At 41.1% G+C, this 20,000-nt stretch overlaps 1 protein-coding gene across 1 annotated transcript in view; it reads left to right on the top strand.

Annotated features, from left to right (window-relative positions):
• Positions 1-20,000, top strand: part of GTF3C1 (general transcription factor IIIC subunit 1) — a 128,577-nt gene that overhangs the window by 83,975 nt on the left and 24,602 nt on the right. Inside the window, exons 17-28 of the mRNA XM_072598050.1 lie at positions 717-814; positions 1,941-2,037; positions 2,247-2,424; positions 4,671-4,815; positions 8,409-8,544; positions 9,851-9,932; positions 10,104-10,289; positions 11,580-11,737; positions 14,073-14,215; positions 15,765-15,846; positions 17,614-17,726; positions 19,405-19,467. Coding sequence (XP_072454151.1) covers positions 717-814; positions 1,941-2,037; positions 2,247-2,424; positions 4,671-4,815; positions 8,409-8,544; positions 9,851-9,932; positions 10,104-10,289; positions 11,580-11,737; positions 14,073-14,215; positions 15,765-15,846; positions 17,614-17,726; positions 19,405-19,467 — 1,481 coding nt within the window. The remainder of the gene's footprint in view (positions 1-716; positions 815-1,940; positions 2,038-2,246; positions 2,425-4,670; positions 4,816-8,408; positions 8,545-9,850; positions 9,933-10,103; positions 10,290-11,579; positions 11,738-14,072; positions 14,216-15,764; positions 15,847-17,613; positions 17,727-19,404; positions 19,468-20,000) is intronic.

Genomic DNA, 20,000 nt, shown 5'->3' with positions numbered 1-20,000 from the left:
ATTACAGTAGGCACAAGTTTATTACTCAACACCTGCCATTCCAGGCTGAGGCCTCCTGATCAAAGTCTGTTCCTTTCTCCCTTTCACCCTATCCAGTAGAGTGATACGATGAGGGAAACCAGCCCAGGTCCCATGTGCTATAACCTACATGCCATTCAGGTCATTTTGGTTGTAATTTCCTTCCAAATAAACCAGCCCTGCCTGCTTGGTTCCTATCCTTCTTAGTGTCTATTTGCTTTTGAAATCAAATAAAAAAATTATGAGGTAACATTTATAAAAAGTACTTAACATGATGTCTGGTGCTATTTAAATGCTTGTTCTCTTTTCTTCAGTGCTTTTAGTTAAGGAAATAATCCAAGATAATGGAATACCTAACTTTAAGGGGTTCCTTCCTGAGAGTGTGACTCCATCTCACATACAGGTGTACACTTCTTTTTATCTGTAAGCCCTGAGCTTTGCTCTTTTCTCAAAGCATCTAGCACCAATAGTCAAGCAGGGCTGAAGGATGCATTCTTGAACTCTTTGCACATCTTCCAAATGCTGTAGAGGAGGGACAGCATAGGTTAATAAATAAGGATATTCTTTGGAGCAAAACATTTCCTAGCTTCTCTCATTTGCAAACTCAAGGCCAAAATACAGTCATTAGTTTTCTTTTATGCTCCTTGCCACTCATTTTGTGCTTTGGAATCTGTACAACCTAAAAATGACCTTTATAGGTGGACAACCTGGAAGATTTTTTGAATGACCCCCTGAAGAAACATACATTGATTAGATTTCTTCCCAGGCCAATCCGACAGCAGCTTTTGTACAAGAGGTAAGTTCATCAGCATTCAGCTGATTTTAACATTGGCAGAGTATCTTTGTCAAAGTATCTTTTAAAGCAGTCTTGTGAATAAACATATGCCTAGAAGGAGAAACAAATTATGCCAGCAAGGTGGTGGAGACTGATAATTTTCATTTAATTTTCCTACCTGTATTACCTTCTATAGAGAAAAGCAGGGAGGAAAGAGAAAAGTTGTATGGTAGTGAGGGATGTAATTCTAGTGGTACGATATGACTGTGACATAAGAAACAACTTCTCTCCAGACATTCAGTAATGTAGGAGAGCCAAAGGGCATGGAAGCAGCACATAACTAATGATAGCTTATAAGCTAGTGGAGTAAGAAATACCATTTTGGAAAGACATGATCATAAAAAGAAACAGGCTTGTCATATCATCAGAGTAAGGGATACAGACAGACCATCTATGTGCTTTCTTGTCAACAACAAAGTGTGAAAAGCCTGAAAGAAGACCTCCAGTATATTGGGGAGAGCTCTACTGGAGGATTTGTGGAAAAACATGTACAAGAATTTCACAGGATGAAAAGAAATGGTGAATTTCAATCTTCACCTTTGGAGAAGATATCCATATTAATAAGATCATAGATCCACTGAAGTGTAAATATACATATAAAATATGATACATACATACATACATACATATATGTATGAAATGCTTAAACATAATATCAAGGCTGTTTTCAAGTAAAAATTAACTGTGAATTGAAGGAAAAAATTATTTAGGGGAGAAGGTTCTATGTCACATTCCAAATGTGAATTAGTTTTCTTTTATATGAATTTATCCCCAAATCCCTAGTCTTCAGTAAATAATTTTTCCCCTAAACATTGATTTGATGATGATTTTTTCCCAGTGGTTGTGATTGCTAAATCAAAACCAGATTTTAAAATAATTTATTGTATTTCCTTTGCCAGTTGATAAGAATGGTGATGCTGGGTTTTATATGAGAAAAGGCCCAAGTTGAGTTCTATGAGTTTCATTTAAAGGAACTTTTAGAGCAAGAAGTTCCTTTCTTGCTCCAGAAATAATGTCCCTGAAATATAATTGATGATGTTTGAGTGTTTTTTAGGATACCTGTCATTCTCATTCATCTCTTTTATAGGCGGTATATATTTTCAGTAGTGGAGAATCTTCAAAGACTTTGCTACATGGGACTGCTGCAGTTTGGTCCCACAGAAAAATTTCAGGATAAAGATCAGGTAACACCTTTAAAGCCCAAGTGGTAGTGGTGGTAGGGGTGGTACTGGTGATGATGGTGGTGGTGGTGGTAGTGGTGGTGGCTGGCAGTAGTGGCGGTGGTGGCAGCAGCAGCAGTGGCAGTATTGGTAGTGGCGGTGGATGTCAGGAGCCGTATGCCAGCAACCAAACTCACTGCTCGCATCTGTGTGCATGCCCAATTTTCTTATAGGTATTCATTTATTTAAAGAAGAATGCAGTGATAATTGATACCACCATCTGTGACCCACATTACAATCTGGCCCAAAGCAGCCGACCCTATGAAAGGCGCCTGTACATTCTAGACACAATGCAAGATGTGGAAAACTATTGGTTTGATTTACAGTGTGTCTGCCTCAATACTCCACTAGGTACGATTTCTTTGCCAGATCTCATTACTTGTCCTCTATTGTATTGATTAGAACTAGAAAGAAATGGTCTCATCCAATCCCTCATTTTACAGATTTGGGAGCCAAGACCTAACAACAGTGACTTGTTCAAGTCACTTAGACAGTTAATAGCAGTACCAGAAGTAGAGGCCAAGTCTCCTTGACATGATCCAGCTTTTTTCCCACTCTGTTATCCTTTCTCATGTTTATTCTTCCTTATTCCCTTTCCAAGAATTATTCCATTTGTGTTTAGAACAAGAACTAAAATCCTTTACTTGCCTCTTAGACACACATAAAAATAACTATTCTAGAGCTATTTTACTGTATACAAAGCCCTTTCCTTACCCTGAACTTCTGAAGTAGTTCAAGGATTCTCCCCATTTTGGAGATGAGGAGCTTGGTCAAGAAGGATGTTTCCAGTGGGCCGTACAACTCAAAAATGTTCGTGCTGAAACTCAGACCCCAAGTCTTTTGACTCAAGGACTAATATCCTTTTCACTATACCACATTGTCTCTTAAAGCAAGGCGTAAAACAAAAAAAGTAGCATTACTCATATGTGTGTTTATCATTTCCCTCTTTCTGTTGACAGTGCCACCATCTTCCAGTCACCCAAGTCCACAACCTAGGAGCTGGAGGCTCTTCATTCTCCTTCACTCCCCATATCCAGTCAGTTGACAAGTCCTGTCAGTTCTACCTCCACACATGCCCGCATCCATCCCCTTCTTTCTATTCATATCACAACCACCCTAGTTGGTAGTTGCCAACAGTCTTGCCTGGGCTATTGCAATAACCTGCCTTAAGTTTTTCCCCTCTCCAGGCCATCTTCCTCATAGTTTCAAAATTTTTTCAGTAAAGAATGTCAAGAAATTTTCAACCATGTCAAGTGTCTGTGTAACAGAATATTTGTTATAGTCCAGAAAAGGAGTCCAGAGTGACTCCTAGGTTCTGAAACTATATGACTAGAAGAGTAATAGCACCTTTAATAATAATCCATACACCTACAAGTAATGCTTCTCTTTAATTTCTTTTATCCCAGAAATCTTAGAGACTTTCTTTATTTGTCAGCTTTTATTAAGCACCTACATGCCATATATGCAGCACTACGCTAGACTGTAATCTAGTTGTCTAATGGTTGTGTTATGTTGTCACTGACATCCTCTAAGGTGACCCTCAATTCTCAAAGTTTATGCCACAAGTTCCTGCAGGGTCTTGCAAAGTGAAAAGATTTCAAATATGAGCCCAGCTGTATGTCTGTTACCTAAATACCTACTCATTCAACTAACTATCAGGGTGTGTAAGCACCCATGCTCTCCATCTGTAGAGGTAGATAGATAGGGACCCACACCAACAAAATCATAGTTCATTGAAGAGTTGGGTTAACCCTAGACTTCTTTCCATCACTGCCCAGGAAATGTGGAGTAACTTAAATCCCTGGAAAGACAATTATTTCAGCATCAAGTATAGGTTATTAAACACTCAGCACAACCAAGGAAAAGACAGGAAACCTCAGGTCCTAGCCAGCAGTTGAGAGAACTAGCTACCTCACAGGACTTCATAACCTCCCTTGTCTCTTCCTTTGACCCCTGTCACATCTCGTATTCTGTCCTTCATTCCTCTTCTTTTTCCAGCCCAACTATCTTCTGTCTTGGGGCCTTGCTATCAGGGTTGTTGCCACAACTAGTGAGTACAGGAAGTTGTTTACTCCTTGTGGCATTTCCCCATCTTGGAGTGGTACCTGCATAGAGTCCTCATTCATGTTGTTCCACTTCACCCTTTAACCTTTAACCCTGAAATAAATTTATAGTCTCTAAAGTACAGCAGCCTCCTCTCTTTCCTAGTATAAATGATACTTTTATAAATCTCCTTATAGATCAGTTCTACTAATTTTAGATCTACCATTTGACCTTGTAGTCAAATCTTGCCTCTTGTCACATACTGACTTTGTAATCATTACTTAATGTTTCAGTGTCCTGGGAAGCTTTGTAAGACTAAAAGTTAGAGATAGGTTGCCAGTCTACACTGCCAAAGAGAGTTTCCAACCTGAGGATTCTGTATGTTTGGACTGCCCTTCCTTCACCCCCCCAAAAAATGTTCATTCAATTAAGGTCATTGGATGACTGTCTTCTACTTTGTTGTCCTTAATTTTATCCTAGCTTCATTCTGTAACAATTGTTTGGTGATAGGAAGAGGATATTTTTAATGCCATGAGATTTATTTGATTTCCTAGGAGTGGTTCGCTACCCTCGTGTCAAGAAAAGCAGCGCTCAGGATCCAAACAGTGAGCCTGGCAGCATGGAGGCTGACATGGAGCAGGAGAATGCGATAGACAAGCACAATTTGGAACGCAAGTGTGCGATGCTCGAGTACATCTCGTATGTTGGCCTTCCAGTCGTTCCCTCCCCACTTTGCCTTGGACAGAGTATACATGTACCCAGACGAATTTTGCAGGTTTCTCCACAGTCCCCAACTCAGTGTGATTTGTCAGGACACAGATGGCTTGGAATTTAGTGAAAGAACCATGGACTTGGAGTCAGAAGAACCTAGGTTTGAGTCCTGTCTCAGATATGGAACTGTTGGCAGATTACATGAGATCTCTCTTTCTCTCTCTTTCTTTCTCTCTCTCTGTCTCTCTCTCTCTTGCTGAGATAAGTTTTCTCATCTATAAAATGGGAATAAGAATACCTGTACTAGTAAAAAATTAAGAAGGATAGAGGGGCCTGGGCCTGTTATCTCACTTGCGTAAGGAACTCTGGAGAGGAAACCCTCATTCCACACCATCTCTCCAGCTTGTGTAGTCTTAGAACCCAGGGTCACATATCCAGCACAAGTCAAGATAGACTTAAACTAGGGTCATCCTGGCCCCAAAGCTAGTACTCTAACTTTATTTTAAAATTGCACTAAAAATAAATTTCAAAGTTCAAAAGATACACAAAGGAGAGCATAAGGAAGTTGAAAAGGAAATACCGCAAGCAGAGCCAAGTTGGATCTACCATGTTAAACTTAATGGATACTTTTAAAAAAACAAGCTGGGTGCAATAGAGATTCACATAGTCCTATGCAGGCATCTTTTTCTGTCCTTCTTTTAAGGAAATGGTCTTAATAACAAAAAGGAAGTTTTCAAAAAGAAACACTTGCACTGCCCCCTTACAAGATTGTTGTGAAGTCGTATAGGAGTATGAGCTGCTCTTATGGTGAGGATTTCAAGGCACTGTGGCTTCTCTCATAGTAACAGGCTTTTTCACATGTCCCTGAAGGTTTACAAAGTACTTCCCTCTAAAATTCTCTCTCTGGGAAATTGTATGAATATTCTTATCCCTGTTTTACAGATAAGTGAGTTGAAGCCCAGGGAGATGGAGAGTGGCTTGCCTACCATCCCACAACTAGCAAATGCAGATGTGTGCATGGACCTTTCCAATTATGCCCAGATCCTGTCCTTGTTATGTAGCCTGGTGCATGGAGTGCTTCAGTGTCCTAGGAAGCTTGTTCTCCACTCCAGTTCCCTCCATAGTCCTGGCGATCACAGGACTTGGAGCTTGAAAAGACCTTGGACAATCATCTCTTCCCACTGCCTACTTTTTCAGATTGAGACCCAGAGAAGAGAAGGGACTTGTTCAAGGTACCAAGTACAGTAAATAAGGAAAGGGAGGATTTGCACCCAGTTCATTTAGCTATAAATCTAGTGTTGTTACTACTACACCACACTCAAAGTAGGTTATTCTGCTGGCTTTAGATCGATAATTTGTGCATCATTGGCTGTGGGAGGGAGATGATTTACTGGCTTTGCTTGTCTCCCTCCACCTTATTATACCTATGGATAGAAGCCTTTGAAAGGCAGAATGCTATTGAAAAGATAGTGAATTCAGTCTTGTACGTACTAAGATAATTAGGGAGAACTCATTGCCTGCCTGCTTCCCTCTAGCAAGAAAGAAGACCAGTGAAGATGAGTGGGAAGGGACAGGGGCTCAGCCAGGAGGAGATTGTCTGCATATTTGCAACACAGTGGGACAGCTACAGAGTCATCCCCAAACTTTTTCCTACCAACCCAGGGTCTTATGGTCTTTAGATGTTGTTTTCAAGGAGAGGATTCCAACTTGTAATAATGGAGGTTCAGCTTGTACTCTCTCTCCTTCAACACAGCACTGTGCTCAGCTCAAGCCGAGTCTCACTGGGGTCTGTTAAATGAGGCACCACTCTGGACAATTACTACTTTTCCCTCTTTGAGAATCAGTGGCAGCAGCTAATACTAGTTCCCCCTTGACACTTTACTGCCAACTCTGTTTGCCCTTGGATTATCACTTCCTGTGCTAGAATGTCCTAGACTTCACATTATATTATTTTCTCTTCTTTTCCATGACAGAGCATAGCATCCCCTAGCTTGGATTACCTGTTTCATCCCTGGGAATGTTCCTAGGGCCTCTTCCCACACCTAACAAATCTAGAGGGACATAGATACAGTGGGAAGTCATCCCTGGGAAGATTTAGGTTATCCTCAAGTTTGTCCTAATTATCCTTTTGTGAACCACATCCTGACTCAGACCCTTTAAAATTATATTTGTACCAAATGCAGAGAGGATGAGGGTAGGAATATGTCTATTCTGCCTCAGCCTTCTCCCAGCATTGCTAAAAGGCATTGAGAAGAAGGAAGAAACTAAAGACTTTCTTCCCCCCCTCCCAGGGTGAGCACCTGTAAATGTTAATATCATTGATCTTTCTGACATTAGATGTGCCAAGAAACATTCAGGAGAATTCACCTTGAAGTACAGGTTTCTCATATAGTAAATGGGTCAGTATTTAATTAGATACTTCATCAGGAAAGATGCTAGTTCAAAAAATACCCCTTCTGTTTACAAGTTGTGTGATCATGAGCAAGTCTTAAACTCTCTTAATTCATTTCTCTTGTATCTCTTCCATAATAGGATAAAAATACTTTTGGCAGTTGCCTTACTCCGGGATCAGATCAGGTCATCATGTATGCAGAACCCTTGGCAAACCTTAAGTCCTTACGCTTGTCAGCTCTCACCATAGTTGTTATTGTTACTCTAGGGAGAGTCCTACCTTTTTCTCTCCTTGTAGTTTTCCCCCATTCTTTTAGTCCTGCAAAGGAGTACATTTCTACCCTCACACACTTTGCCGGTGGACTTTGATGACTCCCGTTTCCACTTGCCTGCCAGCTTTCAGGGATGTGGAAAACTGCTTTCTACATTCTACAACTTTCAAAGAAGTGAACATCACACTGAGTGTGAAACTCTCAGAAGCCTGAGAAGTGAACTGGAGCAAAAGTGTACACATTACGCTTTTTATTTCTATTGAATGTGAATGCTCCTCTGAAGTCCTACCCCAGGGCCTCCTCACAGTATGCAGTGGCCCTGGATTCTTGAGGCATGTAGATTAGAAGAGTGTAAATTCTGGCAAGTTCTCCCAGTCTGTAAAGACCTGGTCATGGGGGTCTGAGATCCGAGAACCAGCTTAGCCAGATTGGACAGTCTCATGATCTGGGTAGCCACAAACTCCAACAATTCTGGGTAGTTAGATAGTATAGTGGATAGAGTGCTGAGCCTGGAGTCAGGAGGTACGGAATTGAAATCCAGCCTTAGACACTTATTAACTGTGTGGCCTGGGCAAGTCACTTAACCTCTGTTTGTCTCAGTTTCTTCAACTATAAAATGGAGACCCTAAAGAAGGAAATGACAAACCACTCCAGTATCTTTCCAAGAAAACCCCATTAAAAGGGGGATCAATCAAGAATTGAACATGACTGAATGACTTAACAACAACCAAAACTCTGAAAGACTGTGTTACTAAATCATAGATTGCAAACCATGTTCATGTATGGAACACCCACTCTGACCCACTTCCAGCACCTTCAAGCATTCTATGTGCAAAGAGCACATAGAGTTACCTAACCATTTCTGTGTCTGTTTGACCATGGAGGATCTTAGAGCTTTCATTTTTTTCCATTCCTTAGTGGGAGCCGTGAGGTGCTGGATGATGGCTCCATACCTGGTGATGGATTAGGGGCTGCAGGTCTGGATTCCAGCTTCTATGCACACTTAAAGCGTAATTGGATCTGGACCAGCTACATCATTAACAAGACTAGAAAGGTGAGTTTTTGAGCTGGCTCAGCACAATATAGTCAGTTGCTGATGCTGTAATACAGTTCCTATATGAAAGAGCACTGGATCAAGACTCAAGGACTTGGCTTTGAATTCTGACTACTCGCTGCTTGTGTGTATTTGGACAAATCATTAGCTGTCCTCATACTCCAGTTTTCTCATCTGTAAAAGAAGGAATTGGACAAGGTGATCTTTTAGGTCACTTCCAGCTCTAAGTCTGTATTCTCAAGATTGCAGTAACTGATAATCTACATACTTCGAACTTTTTTCCTTATGAAAATTGCTATATAAGCAAAGCTGGAGTTAAATCAGAAGCAAATATTTGGTTCAGTGCGTCAGAAGTTAGTGTCAGGTGAATTATAGGATCCTAGGATGCTTTTATCAGAGTTTGGATTACTCTAGTGTGATCTCTAAGGGGAAGGACCTTGAGAAAAAATTCTCTTAGGGAAAAGTGCCATCTCAAGCCTGGCAGATAGCTCATTCATAATTGATATTTTCCCAGTTGATAAGAAGACCTCATTTTCTACTTTGCCATTTCTGTCAGCCTAGAGAGACATGGTTAGTGGCGCTCCCAGAATCTTCTCTGAAGTGTAGATACAGACACGGTTCATCCCTCCATGTGCCCAACTGACCTGCTCCTACCCTCACACAGCAGCAAAAATCTGCACACTAATCAGCACTCAGATTTTCCTGGTCCCGCCATGGTCTCTTCAGCACATTTAGTCTGAGACAGTCCCACTTTCTCACGCAGGCTGATACACACTGCTGTAGCTGACAGCCTCAAAAGCATCAGCATCTCCCCAAGCCTTTATTAAACGCTGTATGTTATTGCTATCCCCTATAGGAGTGAATAGTCCTTGTCATTGTCTTGTGTCCCTGAATACTGCTGATAGAGCTGAGGGGAAAATACAAGTTCATCTAATTCAGCTAAACATCTTGTGGCCTGTGTGCCTTTTCTACCCATTTTCAGTACTAGATTTTCTTTGGATTCTTCCCCTCTGAGGTAAAATTTCTGGAAAACAACATAAAAAATATATCATTTTTGCAGAAATGAGTTTAAAAGGTTTCAAGGCAGAGGCTCAAGGAAAACATTACATAAGGGTTAATACAATAATGAACACATTCTTATAGCATACATGAGACAGTTCTCTTCTCTGGACCAAGTTGCAGGCAGCTTTCCTCTTATTACTGAGCTGTTGTCTGGGCTTCATTAAAGGCTGTTGTGAATGTTAGTGAATTTATTGCCTGAGATAACCTGGGAATTTCTTGATACTTACATGTATTTGTCTTTTAGGAGAACACAGTTTCAGAAAATGGCCTTACAGTGAGGCTCCAAACGTTTTTATCCAAACGCTCTCTGCCACTAAGTGCTGGAAGTAAGTATCACTCTGTGTCTCACTGGTGCCTTCAGTCCTTTCCAAATATAGAACTAATGATAGTTCAGCAGCAAAAAGCTTTCCAGTTTAATTTGGAAAGGAGTTAGGCATGTTCAGAAGTTGTTTTGAAACTAATGTTTGTGGTAATATTTCTTTTTTAATCATTTCTAGATAATAGGATAAATATTTTGGGAGATGCAAAAGCCCCCTCAGAACTCCCCACTGAGAAGGAAGAGCAGTTTGAGATCGGCAAAGAAATGACACAAGACAGAAACAAGAGGGTGAGGGGTGGCAAAAGCCAGAAACGCAAGAGGCTCAAAAAGGACCCTGGGAAGAAGGTTAAGAGAAGGAAGAAAGGTGACTGGTCACTTGCAGTTTCATTTCCCTTTTCTGTTGCTACTCTAGTTTCTTGATTTCACTGTATTACCCATGAAAATTACATACCAACCAGGTCTTAAATTTATTTTCTACCATTTTCTGTTTTCTCCCTTCATTTGAGATGCTTAGGTTTTGCTATCGCCATTTCATTTTCTCAATCAGACCTACAGATGGGGAAAGATCATTGCACTTCCATATACCTTTTCCCAGCTTTCTATATATTTGTCTTTTAAAGAGTAGTCATTTCCTCAGTATGTCTAGTTTTCTGTCTTAATTCAAACCTCTGATTGTGTTTCTTCTTGCAAATTCTTGTCTAAATATGCACACCTAGTCTCTTCTGTTTTCTTATTTCGTCTCTGTATATACACCAATTAAATCAAAATTTGACATCATTTTCTATTTTGAAACTTCTTTCAAAGAGCAGGCAAGGTAATTAAAATCTGCAGGGCAGGGTTCCACGACTGTTTCAGACTTGAATCAGGAACTCAAGTGCATTGCTCTTGGGATTTTAATCTTTAGATTGCACATCAGATGTCTTTTACAGCGAAAAACAGTTTGAGATGAAAGGAGGCATGTTTGATTTTTTTAGATTGCTTTATTTCAAAGAAGTAGCCCAGTTTTTTTCATAAGAATCTAGCTGGTGTGGCAATTTAAATTTTAAGAAAAATCTAGATTTTCATTCGAAAATGGATCCAAAGAGATCTAAGTTTTTCATCCATGTATAGTGGGGATAGGGAAGTCAGGGAACTGGATTCATTTGACTGATATCATTCCAGATGGAATTGCAACAGTTGAATTATACTCTTTGGATAAACCATTGTGGAGGCATTTGAGCATGTTAGAACCTATCAAGATCTAGATTTAGAATTATTTATCAGGAAAGTTCAATATTATTATGGATTTGGATTCACATTTTCTTGCCATACTTTTTTCCTCTTTTTTTTAACTACTAGTATAGTTGTAATTTGTAAAAACCAAAAAAAACCTGGAAAATGAACTTTTAGAAACTGGTAATGCCACCTTCTGTGATTCAAAAGCATCACCTGCAGCTGCCGCCTACAGTCCAGACACTAAGAGGGGTGCTGTGCACCCAATCAAAGTGATCCCTGTGAAATCGAAAATGACGTTTCTTCATCTGTAAAATGAGTGCTTTGGACAAGATCATTTCTAAGGCCTTTTCCAGGTGTAAAAGCCTACCAAGCTGTGATGTATAAGCATGAAGTTTGTTAGAAGAAACAAAGTTAGCATATTTCTTCCTCTGATGTTTAGGAGAGAAGTCAGAAGAAAAAAGCAAAAAAATGCGCTACCATGATGAGGCTGACCAGAGTGCTCTGCAGAGGATGACACGTCTGCGCGTGACCTGGACCATGCAGGAAGATGGGCTTCTGATGCTTTGCCGAATTGCCAGTAATGTCCTAAACACAAAGGTATTAGTCGGCTGCTGCAGTCTTTCTTTGCTATGTTCATTTCGCTTGACAGACATGTAAGTGCTTCTTAACCAGGCACCCCTGAGCGTGCTTTTGCTCCCACCCTACCCTCTACCTGTAATGTGCCCCAGTATTGTATTTCTAGCCCATAGACTACTTAAATGTTGTGTCTGGCCCCCTGGGGCCTCCCTCCCCTGCACTCTCATTTGAGCTCTACAAATGTTCAACTCAGTCCAACCGTTATTAGCTGAGTTCCAGTTCTGTTCCAACCCTGGGTAGGGAATACAAAACCCCAACAATTTATCGTAGTAATATCTTTTGAATGTTTAGTTTTTTACCAAGAAATAAGATCTCCAGTAGGAAAACACTCTTTTAAAAATCTGGCATCTTTTGGTTTGCCTCCTCCTTTGGAGCATCCACTGGAGAAGAACTGTGCCGACCATTTTGAGTCTGTGCACCACAGTCAATGGACCTCTTCTCTAGCTCCAGGTTCCTAAGGAGCGACAGTCTCCTTTTCATGTTCCTTCAGATGCTCACTAGACCACCTCCCTGTGCATAAAGAAGAGCATAGCTTTGGGTCGAGGCCACAGGATGCCTCTGTTGTTCTCTTGGGTACCAGGGCCCCTTCCCAGCAGCACAGTAACATTTGCAGAGTAACACATGAGCTAGGCAGGAGTATCTCAAGGCCCTTCATCCTTCTTTTTCCCCTCTCCTGGGGGACTCTCCAGATGAGATCATCGGTATCCTTGCTATGTGGGCTGCCCCAGCTGACTGATGTACTCCAGATGGGGTCTGTCTGGAGCAGAGCAACCTAAAGTGGTCCCCTCTGCCGTCTTTAGCACAGGCCTAAGCCTTTCTTAATGTGCACTAATATCTCACCTGCTCTTTTGGTTCCATGTCTCACTCTTGACTCATGAAACTCCCAGTGCTCTTAAAAAGCCCAAGTCTTTTCCACACAAGCTACTCATTAGCCATGCCTCCTCAACCTTGTACTTGAACTGATTTTTCTTTTTATATCCAAGTATAGAACTTAGTATAATGGAAAAAATATTGGATCTGGGGTCATAGAGCCTAGGTTCATATCACTGTCCTGCCCCTCACTGCCTCTTGGATGTATCGCTTAACCTTCTGAGTCTGTGTTTCCTATAAAATGAGAGAGGGTGGGTTAGATAGCTTCAAAGGTCCCTACCATCTTTAAATCAGTATCCATAATCCTCAGGTCAGAGGCTTCATCTTTATATTCTTGGCACTATTAACAGGGGTACCTTGCATATATAGGTACTTGGTAAATGTTTTTTTAATAAATGAATTGGTACTGCATCCAGTGTGTTTTCAGTTCTGTCAGTGATGATGTAAGAATAAGGAATGTATGATGCCCCTTGAAATAGTTGTACATAAACTCAAGTGCTAGCCATAGAAAGAGGTTCCATAAAGCATTTATCCTTTTCTTTCACCAGCACAGCTTCTCACAGTAACCATATTAGAGAAATGTGAAACAGAATATCGTGGGAGGTCCAAGAAAGAAGATCCTTAAAGCCTGCTGTTGTGTCCATGGGAGGGTGGGTGTAGTATGAGGTAGAGGGGACAAAAGGACAGCCATGCAGGAGAGAGGAGGCTCCCACATACCTTGCACATTATTCCCCTTCTTTCAAATCCTTGACTTTCCAGCCAAACTGATTTTCTTGCTCTTCCTTAACTCAGCATTCCATCTCCCACTTCTGGGCCTTTGCCTGGACTGTGGCATGTACATACCTGGCATTCATTTTCTCCTCTCCTCGTTTCACAGAGTCTTTGGCTGAAATAGTATCTCCTATGGAAAACCTTTCCAGAGGCCCATAATTATTAGGGCTCTGATCCTCCTCAATCTGTCATACTTGTATTCACTTATCTGTGTAAATGTTGTTATTCCATCCTTCTCCCTCCTTGTAAGCTCCTTGAGGATAAGGATTGTTGGTTGTTTTGACTTTGTATCCCCAGGTTCTAGAATAGTGCCTTCTGCATTTTAAATGCTCAATAAGTGTTTGTTGAATTATTGAACTGAAGGAGGTGCTGTTTGAGATGAGCTTTAAAAAATAGAGAGGAATTCAGGAAAAAAAAAAAGAGGAGAGTATTCTAGGCAGAAGGAAGGACGTGATCAAAGAGATGGAGTGATTGCAAATATATCTGTGGAACAAAAAGTAGTCTAGTTTTCCTGAAACATAAAATACACGAAGTATGAATTAAGATTGGAGAGAGGGTTATGTCATTGTGGGGGAGGAGGGAGTGATTATCAGACAAAGGAGTTCAACCTTTTCTTGAAGAAATCGTATTTTTCTGTCTTCCGTATTTGATCTAGGTGAAAGGCCCATTTGTTCCATGGCAAGTTGTCCGGGATATTTTACATGCCACTTTTGAAGAGTCATTGGATAAAACATCCCATTCAGTTGGGCGAAGAGCTCGCTACATAGTCAAAAATCCACAAGCCTATCTGAACTATAAGTAAGCTATTTGTAAAGAAATATTTTTAACCTGGGGTTAATGTAGTTCTAATAATGCTGGCTGTCAGTATTAAAGCATTCCACATAATAAACCTTAGATAGGACAGGTGTACATATACTGTACACACCTAATTTTTGTTCTAGACCTGTGACTTCATTGAGATAGTGAATTTGTAGTTTGGAAAATCAATCCCTCTATGGATGCAAACTGACAAATTATGTTTAAGTTATAGTCTTAGAGAGTTTCATGGAATCTAATAGTTTAAATGACTTGCCTGTGGCTCTGCAGCTAGTTTGTAGTAGAATTCAAACCCAGCATAACGCATGATGTACAGAAGGCTGATTGATGGACAGGAATCAGGTTGACTCAAATCTGGGTCTTCCTGAAAGTAGAGCCGGGCCTCTATCCATTAGGACATGCTTCCCCATTTTACAGATGTAGAAACTGAGACTTTAAGAGGTTGATGACTTGCCCAGTGAGTGGCAGACTTAGGAGATTAGCACAGGCTATTGTTTTTAGTATGAGGTAGAATGTGATACAGTGGTCTTTGAGTCAAACGACCTGGGGTTTGACTCCTGCCACTTAGTAGCTGGGTGACCATGGGCTGATAGAAGTATGCTGGCACCATTTGTCAGCCCTAGCAAAGAAAGGATTCCTTTTCCCAGAGCAGCCACTCCAGATGGCTTCCTGCCTCCATCCCCCCAGCCTTAGCCACATTCTCCTCCTGTGTTCCATATCTTTCCAGCCCCTTGGATACTCAGGGGATACACTTCTGGAAGCTCCTTCCTTCTTTTAAAATATCAGGTAGAACATTGACCATACAGTTGGAAATCCAGGTGCCATCCTGAGTGAATTTAGTCAACTCATTTTGATTTTCTTCTCCTTGGTTCTAGAACTGGAGAATAAAGTCTGGCACTGCTTACTGGCACCCAAGAACAATGTAAAATGCCCTGAAAGCCCATTGAACTTTATAAGTAAATCCATAATGCTGCTGTAACCTTCTAAGGCAGCCCAAAACAAAAACATTCAATTGGGATGCCTTCGAAAACACTCCAAGCTTTCCCACTGGCCCAGTCATTCGTACATTCATACAAAGCAGTCAGATGACCTGGGTGCCCTTCACCCTCTTAAAAGAAAGAAACATAAGGGATGAACATTGGACACCAATCCTTTTCCTATTCAGATAGTTCTCTGCTTTCTATAGCTAGAACTTTTAAGTTGGAGGCTCTGTGAAAAAGATAATGCACAAGAGATAAGCTGCATTGTGCCACAGGGGAATCAGCATCTCTGAGTCAGGGATTTGAGTCCTTCCTCTGACACTTAATAGCTCTGAGTAGCCTTAGTTTCTTCATATGCAGAATAGAGGAAATAACAGAAAGCACCATGGAAACTTCAAAGAACTATTATTAATGCCTCTTTGACCTTTTGTTCTCTCTTCTGGTGCAGTTGTTACAACCATAACTGAAGCATCCCTAGTCAGTTCTCTGGTGTTTCAGAACATAAGGGACATTAAAATACACAAAATCATTTTCTTTATCTTCTGATGCAGAGTTTGCCTTGCAGAGGTGTATCAAGATAAAGCTCTCGTTGAGGATTTTATAAATCGAAAACAGAACTATCAGGACCCTGAGGTAAGAATGGTGTGGTTGATGTGAGGCCTTGGAACCAAGAACAGTGTGATTTCTAGGCCACAAAAGCAGTCTTTCACTAATTTGGTACTGAGTGCCAGTGTTGGACTTTGACTGGCAAACATGGGGTTTTTCATGACCATTTGGGAAATGTACTTCCCAGTTCCTTGAGTTTGAACTTTACTCAACTGGCTCCCATAGTCACTTTTTAAATGAGGTTAGAACTTTGAATGCTTTTATGCCTCAGGCCTGCATTGGAAAGGAAATGGAATAGCTCTTCAGAGATCACATCCAGGTTCTTTGCAAACTGTCAGACATCTCTGGAGAGCTTACGAACAAGGTACAGAGTTTGCTTTCTGAGAAGTCCCTTTCAGCCCTGCAATTCTGTAAGGTCCCCAGTGCTTCAAGTGCACAGAACCATATCAGGATGGAGGGACACCTACCGGCAATAGGTCTCTTAGACTGAAGATGAGGAAAGCTGACAAATTAGTCAGATATTTCCTCCCAGTTCAGCTTCTTTGTTCTTCCCATTGTGGTGTTAGGAAAAGAGTTTGGAGTTGGCAGCAGTCAGTTTTCTTAAACTGGATGCTAAATGAGCCCATTTTCCCTTATCATACTTTCTTTTGTACCATAGTTCTGTGTGTGCATGGCACTTCCCCTCAGGTGGACCATAAACTCCTTAAGAGCAAGGTTTGTGTCACATCTGGTTTGTATTTTTCCCAGTGCTTGTAGCACAGAGTCTTGCATATGGTAGGCATTTAATAAATGCTTGTTGAAATGAACTGAACTCTACTGAATAGGATCAGATATTATGCTAACTGGGCATGAATTAATAAACAGAAAGTGTTTATTGACCCGATTTGGAGTCAGGAGATCCGAGTTCATTTATCAGCTCTGAAACTAATTATCTGGGCACCCCTGAACAAGGCACTTCAGTTCTCCCAGCCTCAATTCTAAAGTGAGGTTAACATACTGAGGCTATTAACCTCTCTGGATTATGTTGAGAAACAACTGTATTAACCCTTGAAGGGCAGCTGGGTGGTACAGTGAATGGAATACTAGACCTGGGGTCAGGAAAGCTCATTTTCCTAAACTCAAATCTGGCCTCAGACACTTACTAGCTGTGTAACCTTGGGCAAGTCACTCAACCCTGTTCGCCTCAGTTTCCTCATCTGTAAAATGAGCTGGAGAAGGAAACCACTCCAGTGTCTTTGCCAGGAAAACCCCAAATGGGGTGATGAGGAGTCAGACATTACTGAAAAACAACAGCAGAAGTACACAGAAACTTAAGCTGTTCATTTCCCCTGCGATAGGACATTACAGACTCAGGATCAGCAAAGCCAGGACGAGGCAGTCTTGTTCTTGGTACACATTAAGATGAAGGAGAGGATGCAAGGGAACAATCAATGGTGGCTAGGCAGGTGTGACCCCAGTTACCAGAGGAGTCTGACCTGTGTCCCTGAAGAGGGTGGGGTGAAAGAAGACCCTGGAAAAAGGGACAAAGCCTCAGACCCACACTTGTTATAGGTCCAGGACAGAGCACTTTTTTTTTCCTTTTTCTGTATTCACTAGAGAATTATTCTCTCCTGGCCTTCCTGCCATCTGTAGATAGTAGTTGGCTTTGAGCATGCAGCAGGTGGCTTGTGAGGCTCACTTCCTTTAGGGACAGCCTGATGGCATGCATTGTGAAGTAACCAACTAGACGGGAATTAGCATAGCCTTCTTTTGGGAAGAGATGGGTTTTAACGTTTCATCCTCTTCTTTCAAAAGGTCTGTGCTGAAGAGTTTAAAGAGTTTGTGGAGAGACTTAAAGAGAAGTTCAGTTCTGCTCTGAGGAATCCTGACCTTGAAATCCCAGATACTCTGCAAGAGTTGTTTAGCAGGTACAGTACCCGGGACAGTTTGTGTGGTCCATGATGTGAAGGAGGACATGCAGTCAACCTGAGGCTCCCACTTGTTTCTCTCTTGGACAAGCTGTAGTGTGAAAATCATGATGTTGTCTAATTGTACTTGGCTCCACGTTTAATGGCTCCCTTGGGCAACCAGTCCACTTCCTCTGCCTGAGTTCTGCCATACTTGTTCTGCTTGCCTTAGGGCTTTAGGGGAAATTAACAACCTTACAACACTAGAGAAGGGTGAGCTATTATTATTAGGTTCCTGGTTTGATCAGCTTTGTTTCCATTTCCATTCCTGTTGCATAGGAACCTATGATTGGGATATCCTTTGTCACTTGTGCTCCTAAGTAGTCTTCCACTTCCAAACTGTCACATTGATCAAACCAGATTTCCCATGCTTGATTCGAGTTTAAATAATTTTTCTCTTTTACATTTTCATTGAGAAAGGCCCTTCAGTTTGATTTCTAAAGTCCTTCCTTTAAACATTTTCTGTTTATTGATTCAAGCCCAGTTGGTCATGTGTTCAGTCTTACTCCATAGAATTCATTTCATTTAAGCAAGCATTTATTAAATAAATGCGTACTATATGCAAGGCACTGTGCCGTACACACTGGAAAAAATACAAAGTTATATGCAACACAAGCCCTGCTCTTGAGAAGCTTATAGTCTACCTGTGGGGAATTGCCAAGCACCCAAAGAACTATGGGTACAGAAGAGTATGATAAGAAGAAGAGGAAGGTCCAGTGGAAAATGTGGGAAGTTAAGGTTCATACTCACTCAGTTGAAGAAAAGCCTTCCTTGTCAGCCTTCCGACACTGATGATAAGAGACTAGTGTCGCCCCGTGTAACCTTGGAAAAATTATTTCTGTACCTCAGTTTTTTCTTCTGTAAAATGAAGAGATTGGATTAGATGCTTTTAAGGTTCCTTCCAGTTCTATGATCCTCTGGTCCAAGTTTTCTATTGTATGAGCAAAATTCCAGAAAATGACTTGCAAAGAATATTTATAAGTAGGACTTTATCTTTTCACTTAAGTATCCATAAAGTGAATTAAAATTGATTCATGCCACAACATTTTTAAAAAAAATTTTATAATACCTCTTAGTTGGAGACCCAACCCAGCCTAAACATACCAAATGCGATGTCAAAGTAATGTTAATTCATTAGACTTCCATTTGTGACTCTAGACATCTGGGCTTTTCCTGGTTGTTGGGGGGATTTGGAGAGGAGGGTGAAGGGAGGAGGAGCGGTATAATTAGAAGATAGTTATTAGAACCACGGCAAAGAGCAATGTAAATAAGGCCGGGATATCCCACGGAGTCTGACTAAGAAAAGCTGAACTAGACCAGTGACTGTATGGAATGTTGTTTGTGTGAAAAAGCCAAGAGTGGATTACTTTGATGACCATGCAGGCCCCTGGGCCATGGATTTGTCTTTATAACCCTATTTATTCCTTGTATTATAGGATCTACCTTGCTTGCTTTTATCCACAAGAGTCTCTAATTGCCCTCCCCTGCCTTTGACTTTTAACATCAAGGTTTGGGGTTGGTGCAAAGGGTTTACAGATAGCCATCAAGGGATGTTAGGTTAAGTACGTCCTGTCGTTAGTCAAACAATTCAAAGCCTGCTTTCTGTGTTGAAGAGTTTCCTTTTCTATTTCTTCTTCAGGTACAGAGTTTTGGCAATCGGGGATGAAAAGGATCAAAGCAGGAAAGAAGATGAGCTTAACAGGTGAATGTGGGCAGGCATAAGACTAGCCGCTGTCTTTCTTAGAAGTGTCTACTTGATTAAAGACAGTGCAGCATAGTGGAAGGAACTTTGGATTTGGAGTCAAAGGACCTGGGTTTGAGTCTTAACTGTGCTACTTCCTGACTGTATGACCTTGGGTGATCCATTTCATTCTCTGTAGCTCATTTTCCCCCTCTGTTAAATGCAATAGTCTCATAAGGTCCTATCTAATTCTAAATCCTACAGTCCTATTAAGATCTTTGTTTTGTTTCCTTGGAAGTGAAGTTGGCCCACAAAACTTGGTTGCCAAAGGTTCAAACTTATAAACAAAAAAAGACATTTTTCCTCCTCCCTATATTCTCATTTCTCAACCACCAGCTTCTGGTCCTAGTGTCAGGATCACCTGAAAGCTAGACAGTGGAAAGCATGTGCACTTCACTTCTTTGCATTGGAGAATGGATTAGGAAACACAAGTCTTTGAGCTTCCTTCCAGCATTCAAGTTGCCTGATTTTATAACTGTGGTAGGTCTCCATTA

This window comes from Notamacropus eugenii, chromosome 1 (genome assembly GCF_028372415.1).
Source record: "Notamacropus eugenii isolate mMacEug1 chromosome 1, mMacEug1.pri_v2, whole genome shotgun sequence".
Classification (NCBI taxonomy): Eukaryota; Metazoa; Chordata; class Mammalia; order Diprotodontia; family Macropodidae; genus Notamacropus; species Notamacropus eugenii.
Note: the sequence above shows the minus strand (reverse complement) of the source record. Positions and strands in the feature narration are given on the sequence as shown.